At 40.7% G+C, this 15,172-nt stretch overlaps 2 protein-coding genes across 2 annotated transcripts in view; one reads left to right on the top strand and one right to left on the bottom strand.

Annotated features, from left to right (window-relative positions):
• The window catches only part of LOC308095490 (uncharacterized protein), a 66,836-nt gene extending 65,308 nt beyond the window's left edge, over positions 1-1,528 (bottom strand). Inside the window, exons 1-2 of the mRNA XM_080442547.1 lie at positions 1,389-1,528; positions 1-85 (exon numbers count right to left, since the gene is read on the bottom strand). The exon at positions 1-85 is cut by the window's left edge and continues 182 nt beyond it. Of these exons, the coding sequence (XP_080298673.1) occupies positions 1-85; positions 1,389-1,443 (140 nt within the window). The 5' untranslated portion in view covers positions 1,444-1,528. The remainder of the gene's footprint in view (positions 86-1,388) is intronic.
• Positions 1,529-6,053: 4,525 nt separating this feature from the next.
• On the top strand, positions 6,054-14,382 carry LOC308095489 (chitin synthase chs-2-like; the record flags this gene model as incomplete). Its single annotated transcript, XM_080442546.1, has 12 exons — positions 6,054-6,131; positions 7,710-7,716; positions 8,142-8,325; positions 8,645-8,734; positions 8,947-9,108; positions 9,229-9,403; positions 10,178-10,270; positions 10,556-10,697; positions 11,259-11,459; positions 12,417-12,532; positions 13,516-13,684; positions 14,252-14,382. The coding sequence occupies 12 exons, from the start codon at positions 6,054-6,056 to the stop codon at positions 14,380-14,382; spliced, it is 1,548 nt and encodes a 515-aa protein (XP_080298672.1).
• Positions 14,383-15,172: the final 790 nt, after the last annotated feature.

The raw sequence follows: 15,172 nt of genomic DNA, 5'->3' as shown, positions 1-15,172 counted from the left end.
TCATCAACCATCCCAACAACCACATACTCTGGGAAGTTTGGGACTTTAGGGGATGCAGTGTGGATGTATTTCAGGGAGTGAGACACTGTAAGACAAAATGTAAATATTATTTGAATATACATATATTTTTGTATTCAATCACAACAATAAATGACATGGAATTCCTTTAGCTTAACAAACAAGAAAACACTTCAGAACATTTCTGTTTTCCATTCAATCTATAGGAAACAATGTCTGTCTCTGTTTCAACATGTCTGTCTCTGTCCATCTGTGTGTCTCTCTATCTGTCTTTCTGTCTGCCAGTCTATTTGTCTTTGTGTCTATTTGTCTGTCTGCATGTCTCTCTTTCTGTCTGTCTGCCTGTCATTCTGTCTCAGATTTTACAACTAGGCCTATCTGTCTCTGTGTTTCTTTCTGTCTTTTTACCTGTAAGTCTACCTCTTTTTTCTATAGGTCGGTCTGTTTGCCTGTCTCTGTGTGCATCTGTCTTTCTTTGTCTCTCTGTCTGTTTGTTCTTGTCAACCTTTTAACTTGTGATGCTCTTCAGCAATAATATCCTATATTATTACAATGGTCAACACACGCGGTGGACGGTGGATGTCACAAACTAACATAATATATGCTGATGTCAGACACAACAGAACACTCTGCATTTACTGAATGGTGAGATTAAAATTGTGATGAAGAATCAATATCTCAATTAAAGTGTTAATAAAGTAGGTCAACGGTTTGCTTTCAATGATAACTTGGTTTGATTGATGTACTTTTATTTAGTAAGACATGAGAATAGCAGTACATGGAAGTACAAATTCACAATACAAGGTCTACTAAACTGGAAGACTCATTAAGCACTGAGCTTGTTTAAGATGAGAACCCCATGCACACAAATCATGATGACATATAAGAGACAGATATACACACCGACACTACTATACAGAATGTCATACAATCAGCTTACAAGTTACTGGAATGAAGAGTGAAAAAAATATATACAAAAGAAGAAAATGAAAGAGGGGGGGGTAGGGGGGGTAGGTTAAGACTTAGCCCTGGTTCAGAGCGTTAGTGAGTTCCCTCTCACTAATGCTCAGAACCAGGGCTAGTTAAGACTTAGACAGGGGCCATTTTCGAATTGCAGCCTCCTGAAGGTGTATCTTTAGGGCAGTTTTGAAAGTGAGTAGGGTTTTACACTCCTTTACTCCTTTTGGTAGGGCCTTCCACATTTTTGATGAATAGCATGAAAACGAGAAAATGATTATTTTGGGGGGTCACGCTACGGCCTGAAAAGGTTGAGAACCACTGGACCAGCTGAAGTAAAGTGAGGCTAAATCACAGTAAATGTAAAATAAACTTTTTAAGTTTAAATGAAAGAATTTAAGAATTGGCTTTACCTGGAGATGCGACATTGAAGAACAGCAACAGCAGGCCTATGACAAACTCTCTCATCTTGACATCGGTCTGAAGAACGTTAGGTTGAGCTCAGTGTCTGCTGTCTAGCGTCTACACAGTACGCTGTGTGTGTAAGTGAGCGGTGTTGCCAGGTGTTGGGAGATAAACAAGCAACCAAGTCTATGAAAACAATCCCAAAAGAAACGAGCCCTTCGACCTTTAAACGTATTGGCTATTCAGTTGTGAGCTTGTAGATCTGCTATTTAAAAAAAAAGTATTGGAAAAAAGTGCAAAATGTGGAATATTTTTGAAACATGATTCTAACAACACAATCCACAAATCTGGTATATGAGGGGTCCCTGGAAGGTATTGGAACACAATATTTACAAAATGTTTGAGAACCACTGGTTTCAACCATTATAATAATTTAAAAAAAAAACATTAGGAAACAAGCCCAAATAAGCAACTACACTTTTAAGAAACAAGCCCAAAAAAACGCAACCCGCCATTAACCAATATTTACAAGCAACTTACAGAAAAAAAAGCCCAAAGTCGCTTATAATAAGCGGACATGGCAACCCTTATAATGAGTCGTTCCAACTCGGTATTCGAGATAAGCGCCAGCACCTTCTAGCCAATCGAAATTCAACAATATTGAACATCATGTGTTTCTAGGAGGATTTCACCCACAGAGGTTGTTAAAAGTGAAACCAAGGATTTATACTAAACAGTGTGAGAGAGATTTAGCCAATTTCATCATTAATGCAAAGATAGGTTCATGGTATTATAGGCTATTTGGAGTGAACTGATAGGCTAATGTTTAATTTTACAGTATTCAGCAGTAATATTAGATACAAATATAAATGTTAGTATATCCTATGATTTTGCTATATTTTATTTATTAATATTAGTTATATTTAATTATGATATACAATCAACAAATCAAACTGGTTTCAGGTGTCAATAACTCAGTATGGAGCGCCTTCCAAGTGGCTATTTGTTTTTTAACAGTCAAACTGCTGAACATGATATAATGATACACACACACACACACACACACACACACACACACACACACACACACACACACACACACACACACACACACACACACACACACACACACTAAAATATATCTTTTTATGACTTAGCATTGCAGACATACACCATCAAAAATGTCTTTCCCAAAGAAATGCACAATTTGTTCTAATTTACAGGCCATAATTTGAATTAATTTTGTATTCATTAATAATGTTCATATTTATGTATCGGTACACACCAAATGTAAGTGCAATAGAATAGTTCACACAAGGTAAAAGCCTTTTTGAGGAATGTCTCATTTGTGGACATCACATTTTCCACCCAAAATATTTTGTGCCAGGGAAACCTACGGTATACAAGATTTGTGTTTCAGAAAATATAACAAAATGTTCACATTCTTTCAATATGTATATATATATATTTCCATATCTGATGTATATCGGGTTAAAGTGGTTAAATTGATTTTGATGCTATATGAACTAATTTTTGCTGGGGACCCCCTGGAATCATCTCAAGGACCACTGGGTGTCCCAGTGGACCCCACTTTAAGAACCCCTGCTCTCATCTGTGCCGTTGTAGCATATCTTGAGCACTGGCGCCCCCACCTGTTCACTCCTTGTAAGTTGCTGTGTCAGCTAACATGACACAATATAACTTATTGTAATAAAACACCACTCTGGATAAGAAGGCCAGCCAACTAGCTCCAATGTAAATCACAGTACAAGAGGGCTTCAAAGATTGATCCAAGCAATTTAGATATTTATGACAATTTACTGAAACAACAAATCAAATCAACATTCATGAGCAACACATCATAATGCAGTACAAAGACAGAAACACGTTCAATTCAATCACATTTACAATCACGTGTAAAACAAACATTCTCTATAAAAGAAGAGGATAAAAACATGAGCAGCATGGCTGTCGGAACACTGCACTCTCATAACTGAAATGTTTTTGGCATAATTACATTTGTAACACTGTTAACCATAATTTATGTTCCATCGGACAAAGCCCTCAACTTAGTAAGGTGGTTCTTATCAACAAAATTGGAACGTAGCCGTTTGTCAGTATAGTGCAGATGTCAGAGATGAAACAGTTTGATCCAACGTTGTATTAATACTGACAGATCCAGTTACCCGTAGAGCATTTTTTTAATGCGGAATACATTAAGAAAATGCAGGGATTGTAGAAATGGTATTCCATCCACAAAGAAGATATAAAGCCTGTTTAAAACACAAACAAACAAGAAAACAATATCAGAGAGAATAACAGTAAATAATAATACACACATGACTAATAAAAAATATATATACATATTAAAATCCCCATCTTTCATTTACAGAAAAGTGACAGGGTGTTCCACACTACTATTAGTATTTCCTTCTTTATTGAGACAGTTCACAGACCTTTGTTTTGGCCATTATCATCTTAGACTTTTCAAAGTCATATTTAAAATAAATTCCCCACTTTTGCATGCCTTTTCTTTTCTTTTCAAGAGTAGCCAATTGGTTTGAACCATTTTATCAACCAATTTAACCCACACCCTTTTTGGCGTAAGGCCAGTTTACATTAAAGATTGAAGTGGCAACTATTTGCAAAGGAATTCAAATACATACAGTATGGTCTACATATACAACATTCTGAAAACGAACAAACCCAACATGAAATAATGAGCCACCAGCAACGCCATCGACTGACTTCCTACAACCAGAGACGGGGTAATTTACACAGCTGCTACCTTTCTCTTCAACTTCCTAAAATCATGGATCTAGAGATTTGCAACGACACAAAACTAAACTGCTCTAGAAAAGGTTGCAGAGCAGTGCTGTCAGGAGAATAACCACATCAAATTGCACAAATCTTGCAATTTTTTAGAACATTAGGGAGAACCATAGTGTCGTTGTTTTACTCAATCAAGGAATTTCTCTTGTTATTGAAACACTCAGCGAGCGAGCGAGCGAGCGAGAGAGAGAGAGAGACCTCAGGGGTGCACACCATATTAAGCTGTTACAAGTAGTTTACATAATGTTTGTGACCACAACTGTATGCACTACAGGGCATGTTGCATGTAGTAGATGCATTTATGACAAAATCAGGACTAGTGCCTTTACATATCATGGTTTAGTCTAAAATATATCCTACAGATATCAGAGAGGTAGGTGGTTTAAATCAGTGTTTCTCAACCTTTTCAGGCCGTGGCCCCCCAAAATAATCATATTTGAACTAGAGACCCCCCCCCCACCCCCACCCTGATAAGCACTTGGAATGTAGGAGTTGGAGCATTCGATTTTGTTTCGCCTCTGTCCCACAGATACAATTTGTGAAAATAGCATCTACAAGCTCACAACGCCTCCGAGCTTGTACATCCGCTATTTTCAGAAATTGTGCCTCTTTCTTATGTTATTTGACAATTTGGCCAATGTTTGACCAGTTTTTATATACAGTTTGTTTATTATTTTTGATGCAGTAATGGTCTTTTTCTTTTAGGTATTAAAAAGGTCTTAAAAGTCCTTAAATTGTTCACTGTCATCTGGGGACCCCCCAAAAAACATCATGTGGGGACCCCCCTGGGAGTCCTGACCCACAGGTTGAGAACCACTGGTTTAAATAGTGGTTGAAAACCTGTATTTTACACTTAGCTTTCTGCTGTTGTTTCATTGTATATATGCTGTATGTATACATTTGTATCTACCAGAACAGGCCTTTATACAACAAAAACATAGTACCTGTATAAACAAGCAGGTCTCCAAAGTCTCGACCTTTGATCTCCAGGGGAGCAAAGACTCCCACCAGCAGGGCGGCACCGCCGAATATGTCCATCAGCACCGCAAAGGCCAGGGCTAGTGCTGTATATTTCCATATGGTTGCTTCACAGGTAGCCTACAGACACAAGAGTGTATTCAGAGGTGCCTTTTGGTCTGAGCTGAGTGGGGGTTACAATCAGCATTGCCTTTTGTTCTACCTGAGAGACAGGAGGTCTGTCTCCATCCCCTTTCCTGCTTCATACAGGTGCAAATCGAATCAGGGACCAAAAGGGGGATCTATTGTTTGTCTGGGGGGGGGTCTAACTTTTGGAGGCTGACCCCCACCCACTTATTCAAAATGTGACCACGGCTATAAAGACTATGACATGTAAAGCTTGTAGTGTGTGTGTGACACTCAGTGGCCGGCAGGCTGACTGAGAGGACCTCTGGGTCCATGGAGCTGTTTTGTACTGTTTGTACTTATGCAATAAATGGAAGCAAAGATACCTCACTAACTAGTGATGACTCCTTCATTCTACAACCATTCATTCTCATCTCTGGGACAACAAACTTAACTGCAATATGGCGTTGTTGGCAACTACAAAAGCAATAGAAACCTTTAAGTCTGTGGTTTTCAGATACCACATTATGGCGTTTTTAGTCGGCAGTCGCGTTGGTTTGTTTTTTTGGGGGCGCGAGTCTCCAGGGATACTGAGCCAGGCGTCGGAAGAACATGCGGCGGCGTTTTTGCCTTGCGGTGGGTGGTCGGTTTTCTTCCTGAGGCGTGGGGGGACCACCGTGGAGGTGATTATGGACATCGGCACGGCAAGACGACAACTTTTCAAAGATCTGCAGGGAGAGGACCTGACCAGGCCTAGGATGGCTGCACGACTCGTCTGGCTGTTCGCTAGCGGAGCGCGTGGCTGTGCTGGAGCTGCGCTGGGCAACACGGCGAGGGTGAGAAGATGACATTGGGGGGACTACAAGAGAGACTTTGTCGAGCGGGACGCTGCGCATATGGGACCTGGGATTGTATTTTTGTGTTAATGGTGGGTTAGACTGTGAATTAGGGGATGCCTACTGGAGTTAACTGTCCCAATATCGACTGATGTAATCACTGATTTGCCCGCCTTTTGTTTATCTGTAGTACATAGGGTGGCGATGTTGGATTAAGTTAATATTTTTTTGAGTTTGGACTTCTCTTCAATGGTTCTCATGTCGAGTAATATAATTGCTTTGATGCCCGCCTTTTGTTTGTGTGTTGAGAAGACCGGGCGACTCCCGTGACGAGGTACATGGAGGGGTGGCGGTGTGGGAACTATGTGATGGGATTGTTGGAATTTTATTATACCTTGTGGGGATCTCTGAGTTGGCTGTGTAATTCACCGTGTCGCTGTACTATGTAATCTTGGGTCTTGAATGTGCATTGTTCTGTATGATGTTGTTTGCTGTTTTGGTCTTCCTGAATGTTTTCTTTTTTTCCTGGTTGGTGTTCCGGTCGCTTTTCATGGGGGGCGGATTCTTTGTGGTTCTTTTGAAATATACGTGTTTGTGGAAGACGTTTGAAGTCTCCCATGGGGGGTCTGCTGTATATTTCCATATGGTTGCTTCACAGGTAGCCTACAGACACAAGAGTGTATTCAGAGGTGCCTTTTGGTCTGAGCTGAGTGGGGGTTACAATCAGCATTGCCTTTTGTTCTACCTGAGAGACAGGAGGTCTGTCTCCATCCCCTTTCCTGCTTCATACAGGTGCAAATCGAATCAGGGACCAAAAGGGGGATCTATTGTTTGTCTGGGGGGGGGGTCTAACTTTTGGAGGCTGACCCCCACCCACTTATTCAAAATGTGACCACGGCTATAAAGACTATGACATGTAAAGCTTGTAGTGTGTGTGTGACACTCAGTGGCCGGCAGGCTGACTGAGAGGACCTCTGGGTCCATGGAGCTGTTTTGTACTGTTTGTACTTATGCAATAAATGGAAGCAAAGATACCTCACTAACTAGTGATGACTCCTTCATTCTACAACCATTCATTCTCATCTCTGGGACAACAAACTTAACTGCAATATGGCGTTGTTGGCAACTACAAAAGCAATAGAAACCTTTAAGTCTGTGGTTTTCAGATACCACACTAGCTAGTAGCTTGCAATGGGACAGGCGGTCACATAAACCCATGATGATGAGCTGAAATGAGGATCACACAGACAGTGGGAACTGTAAAGGAGAGAGGTTAGGTTGCAACGGAAAACATCAGAATCACAATGATCATCATATGAGGGTAGCAGTTAGGATGAGGCCCGGACATCAATGTGAAAACCTCATTCATATTCTTTACTATTCCCACTGCCAGTAGGACAGGATGGACACAAAGCTGGGGCAATGGAAAGGAAGGGACCCTAAACAGGCCATGAATAGCAAAATGGATGATGATCACTAAACATTTATATATGCATGTATTAATGACCAGTGGCGATGACTCAATGAAGGGCATGATGGAAATGTATGAATTGAATACATTTTGTGTTTTCCTTTTAGCACTATTGTAATCATACCACACTATTTGCAAACTGTTAATAAAGTATTCAATCAATCAATCAAAATGCTATGGAGGGAGGAAAAAAAACCTCATCAGACAAACAGATTACAAGCAAACAAAGCAAGTGTGTGTGTGTGTGTGTGTGTGTGTGTGTGTGTGTGTGTGTGTGTGTGTGTGTGTGTGTGTGTCCGGGGGATAACATAGATTACAGATCCAGCTGTTAAGAAGCGACATTAAAACAGTCTCCAGATTCCGTTATAGGCTATACTGTATGTTTTGAGTCCATGCATAGGCATAAACAGTACAGTTGAACTTTGAAGCACATTAAGTTTCTCTCTCTCTCTCTCTCTCTCTGAAATGTGCATCACTTTAAATAGATTTAGTCTGGATGGTATCATGTTTTAAAGCCACTCTATTGTACTGTTCTATAGGTTCAGCATTGGCTTGGTGGCTGGGTCTCCTGCTGTCCATCATCTACATTAGCTCTCTGAAGCTGCAGTGTATCCAGAGGACCGAGCATCTGTTTGTCAGGAGAATGTATGAGGGAGCCTTTCTGGAGCAGTCCATGCTGCTCAACACACGCTTTGAGATAAAGAAAACTGGGACGCGCAAGTTGTAAGTGTGTGTGAGTGTGTGTGTGTGTGTGTGTGTGTGTGTGTGTGTGTGTGTGTGTGTGTGTGTGTGTGTGTGTGTGTGTGTGTGTGTGTGTGTGTGTGTGTGTGTGTGTGTGTGTGTGTGTGTGTGTGTGTGTGTGTGTGTGTGTGTGTGTGTGTGTGTGTGTGTGTGTGTGTGTGTGTGCGCGCGCGACCCGGACCCAATTGACCACAATAAAACACAAACCTGTACAGGTCTCGGGTATTTTCTCGGTTCAGACCCGTGAAGACCTCTAGAATGTACACTTTCTTTTCTATTTCTTCATAAAATCTTGTTCTAGTTTCACAGACTCAGTGACAGTGTTCGTGTGTGCAACCATGTGGCACGAGACTTGTGATGAAATGATGAAGATTATAATTTCACTATTCCGGTGAGTTATGTTATTGTAACACAAAATCGATGAAACAATAGTCTATGAGACAGAATGTTTTTTAATGCTTCCGCCTAACAATCAGTACAACGGAAACGCTAAGAATTTGTGTAAAGAAAGAGGGCATTTCATGTGAACAGAAATAACATTTGTAAGGCAAACTTGTCATGAGCATCATCTAAGCATCTCTGTTTTCTTACCTGCCCCTACAGGTTGGGCAGGTACAGACCAAAGATGGCTCCAAAGACTAGCGATGTGAGCTTTGAATGCCACGTCTACTTTGATGATGCTTTCAAAGACGTGCCAGGAAGTCAAGGCCGCCATGTCAATGAATACGCAGAGGTCCTTGTGGAGGTCATCAAAGAGGTGTACAGGTAAAATGTCTTCACATTTTAGTCAATCATAAAAAAAAGATTCTTTGACTTCTATTTGAACAGGTTAAACACAGAAAATTCAAGCCATATATAGCTAACTGTCTTTGATTTGGTGGTCAGTATTTTCACACAGGTCAGTGGGAGACTGTTCACATTCAAGCCACCGATTCCTGGACAGCGGCTAATGAGGACACCGTATGGGGGTCGCCTGGAGGTCACAATGCCTCACGGGAACAGCCTGGTGGTTCATTTTAAGGACAAACACCTCATACGACATAAGAAGAGGTGGTCCCAGGTATACAGACAAGTAAGACGCGCGAACGCGGGAAGCGAACGGCAACAAAATTAAATGATAATGAAAAGAAATCATCTAAAAAAAAGTAACCAATAAAAAAATATATAAAAAATACAAAAAAAATCTGCGTTAAAAGGAGCATCTTAGAAAAATACCAATTCACAAAAAAAAAACTTTGAATGTTTTTGAACAATTCAACAAAGTGTTTGAAGTGGCTGTTTCACCCACTTCCGGGGGGCGGAGTCAAAATCCGAGCCCGAAGTATTTGTTCGTAGACCCCCACTTAGGGGGGGTAGAAAAAGTTTCGGAGCGATTCGGGCACTTTTCATTTAACATGGGGTTTCAATGGGGAGTTTTTAGGAACCTTCTCCGGGGCGTGGCTTCCGGGGGAAGGGGCGGGCTTAAACGCAACCTTGACAGGTGTGTTCAGTTTTCAAAGGCCTTTCATTTGATGTATGGTACGTCTATATTGGACATTTACTTGGCTGCACACAGGGCTGAGGCAGTGCACGCACACAGAGACACACACGGAGACACACACGGAGACGCACACACACAAGCCGAGCACGGTTTCATAGTAAGCTTCGGCGCGCCTCCTTCCGCTGCGTTCGCAATTAAATGCTTAGAGAGAAGCAATCTATCCCCCTTTTCATGGATTAAATAGTTGATTGAGCAATTTGTGAAATAGGATAGAGGTCAGGAAATGCTATTCATTCTTTCACAAATATTGTAGTTTTATTTCTCAATAAAATCTGTTGGTTTATTGTTTTCTAGGTCATGTACATGTACTACCATCTGGGCTGGAGGCTAACAGCTAAATACTGGATGAATGGGCGGAATATGAATGAGCTGAAGAAACAGATGGAGGTACGATAAGTAGAGAACACACATGCTCTTATATCAATAATACTAATATTATTACTACTAGTACTACTGTTAATGTAATAGGTAATGTAATAATAATCCTAATATAAATGCGCAAAATCTCTGCGTGTGTGCGTGTCTGTACTGTAGTTCACACATCGACTTTACAAACTATACATTTCATAAGTTTTCTTTTACCAATTCTACGTGTGGTTTCAGATTCATGTACATTTCCATTAAAAAAGAAGTTAAGAATTGATAACAAAAATGTTGTTATTACCCCCCCAGAAAGAGAAACAGAATACTTACATCCTGGCTTTAGATGGAGACACAGACTTCCAGCCATCTGCAGTGATGGTGCTTGTAGACCGACTCAAACAGTACCCACACGTTGGTGCAGCCTGTGGACGCATCCACCCCACAGGAACAGGTTGGTACATGGGAAAAATAGGAAGAAAAAAAGAATACAGACAGTAATAAAACAATTATATACCGCTACTTCTACAGTTTTAGTCTTTTTTTGTTCTCACATATTCCATTTATTTATTCATTCATTCATTCATTCATTTATTTATCTCTCTCTTGTAAATTGGTCTTTTTTTTATTTTATTTTGTATTACTACAGTGATTTCTATTGAGCTATAATAGAATAACACATGTGTTATCATTTAGATAATATCTGTACTGCAATTATTTATTTTGGGACCGCAATGGAATTGTCTTCTGACTTTTTGCGCTATCTGGATAATTCTACTGTACTATGCACCTTGGTATCATGAATTTAAATCAAGTCAAATACAAAAATACACAAAATAAGAATAGAGCAAATACTTGATTGCAATGAACTAAAAAAAACAAGAAAAACAAGATACGATGAAGTAAGGCAGGCAGGACTCATATTTTAAAGTACGTTTCAAAAAAAGAGAGGGGAAGGGGGGGTAATTTATATGTATGTCATTGTCATCCAAGCTCTACTGTCTCTCTCCATCAGGTCCCATGGTGTGGTTCCAGAAGTTTGAGTATGCAATGGGACACTGGCTACAGAAGACAGCAGAGCATGTGTTGGGCTCTGTGCTGTGTAGCCCAGGCTGTTTCAGCCTGTACAGAGCAGCTGCTCTCATGGATGATAATGTCATGAAGACATATACCAGCAAATCTACAGAGGCCATACACTATGTACGCAATGACCAAGGTAAGGGAGATGTCATGACTCATGTTTATTTTGACTGGGGTAACCAGTCCTACATTTACCCGACAAAAAGTGGGCGTTTCTTCAAAATGTGGGCGTTTCACAGGACTTTTTGATGATTGGTTCGCTATTGCTGGTTCGCTATTGCTGCCCAAGTTCCCATGCTCTGGAGGGGCGGTCACAGATTTCGATATCTATCTATCGTTTATTCTACCCTTCTGTTACTATCCTTTGGTCTAGGGAATGAAGGACCGTGACATAAGGTTGGCAAGTGAAATGTAGTTTTATTGTTTTGACTTTTTTTTTTGTTATTGTCCAGAAAGTGACACAATAATAGTACGGTTTTACATTAATATGTGAATTAAACTTAAATATAAACATGGAAAAACGACCCCAGTGCAAAATCAATACATAAATATAACAAACTAACCTATGCTTTGAAACCCCTACCTAACCTCTAACAAATCAAAATTACATTAATTCCCTAATCTAAAGCAAAACAGGTGACTGGTTCACAAAAAGCTGGCACTGGTGGTCAAACACTCTCCACAACAGGGTTGTGGTTAAGCTTACTCTTTTAGAACACCCATTACCTTATATCAACACTACTTCAGCAGGTTCAACTTAAACAAGGTGTCACAGAGAGTATAAAATACGAAGGGTTACTAAACTTTTAGCCCCAAAGTATTGACTTTAAACTCATCGACAGCATGTAGCAGCACTGACAGCATGATACACACTGTCAAAGAACACAGGTGCTGCCAGCTCTTAAGTAGGGGGAAGGCGTCCTCTGATTGGTCCAACTTCTGATTGAAGGTCTCCTCCCAGCCAGGTCTTCTCCCATGCAGATCCTGAACTGAATGCATGAGTCAGTGGACTACCAGAACTGTGCAATACATAACATTATATAAAAAGAACCCTCACATGTAAAACCTTCTCTGTTCTTTTATTTCTATTCAGGTGAGGACCGTTGGCTGTGTCTTTTGTTACTTCGGCAGGGATGGAGGGTGGAGTACAACTCTGCATCTGATGCCTATACCAATGCTCCAGAGGGCTTCAAAGAGTTCTTCAATCAGGTGAGGGCTAACTAGTTCAAGGCAAACCTTTTCTTATGGTGTGTGTTATTGCAAACTAACATAATGCAATGATGTTATTCGCGATAACTTATGATCAAGTGTTCTATTGCTTTTATACAACAGTATTAATGATTGGTGTCCTGTCTCTCTACACTCCCTCTACACTCAATAAACCCAAAATAATTATATTAAAAAAAAAGATTATACCAAGCATGTTATCTAGATAATATATAATACATTCATATGCTATGTTTGATGTCTTCCTGCTATCCTAGTAACTTTATAGGACTTAATAGTTTTTTTGCACTGTCTTTACTTGTCCATTTACCCTGTTGTTGGTTGATTAAGAGTTCTTGCTGTTCTCTCTGATCTTTCATTTTGTCACTTTGCTAAATGCCTAAAATGTATTGTAAATTCCTTTTACAATACATTTTAGGCATTTAGCAAAGTGAGGGGCACGGTGGCGCAGTCGGTAGCGCTGTCGCCTCACAGCTAGAAGGTCCTGGGTTTGATTCCCGCCGGGGACGCTGTGGGCGCTGGGGGCGTGTCTTCTCCTCCGCGTCATCAGCGCCCATACCCTAGGTGGGGTTGGCGAAAGGGCCTACTCTGTGTGGAGTTTACATGTTCTCCCCGTGTCTCCTAGGGTAGTTAATACCCTCACAAAAACATGTAGTAATCCTGGTCACTATACTGCCTCCCCCTGGTCAGCCGGGGCGCCTGATGGAGGGGAAGGGAACTGGTTGGAATAACGTGTTCCTTCCACGCGCTACGTCCAACCAGGGAAACTCTCCCCTGTCAGGTGACAAGAAGGTCAGTTGGCTCTCATGCATTGAAGGAGGCATGAGCTCGGCCCTGGCCTCCCTAGGCTGGTGGGGGGAGTGTAGTGCCCAGGATCACTTAGCAAATTGGCACCGGGTGAAAAAAGGGTTACAAAAAATCGAGGGATAAATTTTTTTTAAAAAAAATGTATTGTAAATTCCTAGCGTCGTCGATGGGTCCCATCCACTATGGCCAACACTGTGGAATTGCTAGGCTCCGGCTTTCTGACATCTACGAGGAACCCATCCATCTCTAGGCTCTACATCTTTTACCAGCTGATGACCATGGTTACAGCCATACTGGGGCCTGCCACCATGTGCATAATGATTGCAGGTTGAATTCTATTTTTTATTTAATTTTGTGTTAAACAGAGGAAATAATGTATTTATTGTTTAGCAAAACAATAAAGATAAAGAATGGGTTAATTCTTTCCACACCCAAATAACTGCTTGAAGTAAAGACAAATGAGGTATTCTTTAATGTGTCATTATGTGTGTACTTTTTTAATTAGCAATAATTTGAAATTGCCACATGAATCATAGATTGATTTATTGACGACTCTAAAGAAAAAGCCAGTTCTGTACAGTTTAAGGGTTAAAAAAAACAGTATTTGGGTATACTCACACTGCATGCAATTTTGATTTACAAAATATTATACACCAATCAACTGAACTAAACCTAATCTAGACCAAGCCTATACATCATCCACTTAATCAAAACTGCAACCAATCTACTTTTAAATCTAACCTAAACAACACTAACTCAAGCTTTACCTAACCGACAGTTAAACTTAGCTCTGGTCCAGAGCATTAGCGAGTTCTCGCTAACGCTCTGGGTCAGAGCTAAGTTAAACTCAACTACTGTACTTTTTATTTATGTATTTATCTATTTTTCTTTCAGGAAGTTTGACATTGATGTGCAACATAGAATTCAACGGTGCATTGATCCTGTCAGTAATACCCCCTGCCGTCTACCTGGCTCTCTGTTTCAAGCTGAAGTCAGATACACGGTCACTATTGCTGCCATCATGAGTGTCTGCTATTCTATATTCATGTTGGCTCTACCCATGATCTTAATAGGCAAGTAGTGATTAAATTGCAGATTTGATGTATACGTATAATTATATATGATGTGTGTAATAGGCTTTAAGACAAGAAAAGAGATTTTTTTAATTTATACTTTAAGAATAATAATAATCTCTATTTCTTTAAGTATACATTCTTGTTTTCAGTGTTTTATTTTATAACCTTACTGTTCCAACAGACACCATGATAAGCGAAGACACCATTTTGAGTCCCAGCAGTCTTTTCTGCATCTCCATGGTGGCAATATGCTTTGTGACCGGGCTGATGCATCCTCAGGAGATGCACCTTTTGGCCTACGGCGTCCTCTACATCTTGTGCACCCCCAGTGCCTACCTCCTGCTGATCATCTACTCCATCACCAATATGAACAACATGTCCTGGGGTACCAGGGAGGCCGCACCCTCTGCTGGGGCACAGAGGACTGCACCTACAGGTAGTTACCACAGTAACTACAGTAGTAGCAAATTAGCAGCTGGTCTGAACGTTATATTTTTATGGCGTGGCGCTGACTGGGGTCAAAGGTGCACAGCACACCTGTCCTTGCGAGGTGCCAGCCTTACGGATTAAACACTGAAGAATAAAAGAACATAGCCGCACACTCGTAGCTGCCGATGCCAATAATTTATTGTGGCCACAGAGAGACTGAAAACACACCAACGTTTCTGACAGACTAGGCTGCCTTCTTCGGGTCGGTGCTGAATGGGCCAGCCATATAGAATAGGGGTTGTCTGTATCT

This window comes from Gymnoscopelus braueri, assembly GCF_963280865.1.
Source record: "Gymnoscopelus braueri genome assembly, chromosome: 11".
Classification (NCBI taxonomy): Eukaryota; Metazoa; Chordata; class Actinopteri; order Myctophiformes; family Myctophidae; genus Gymnoscopelus; species Gymnoscopelus braueri.
Note: the sequence above shows the minus strand (reverse complement) of the source record. Positions and strands in the feature narration are given on the sequence as shown.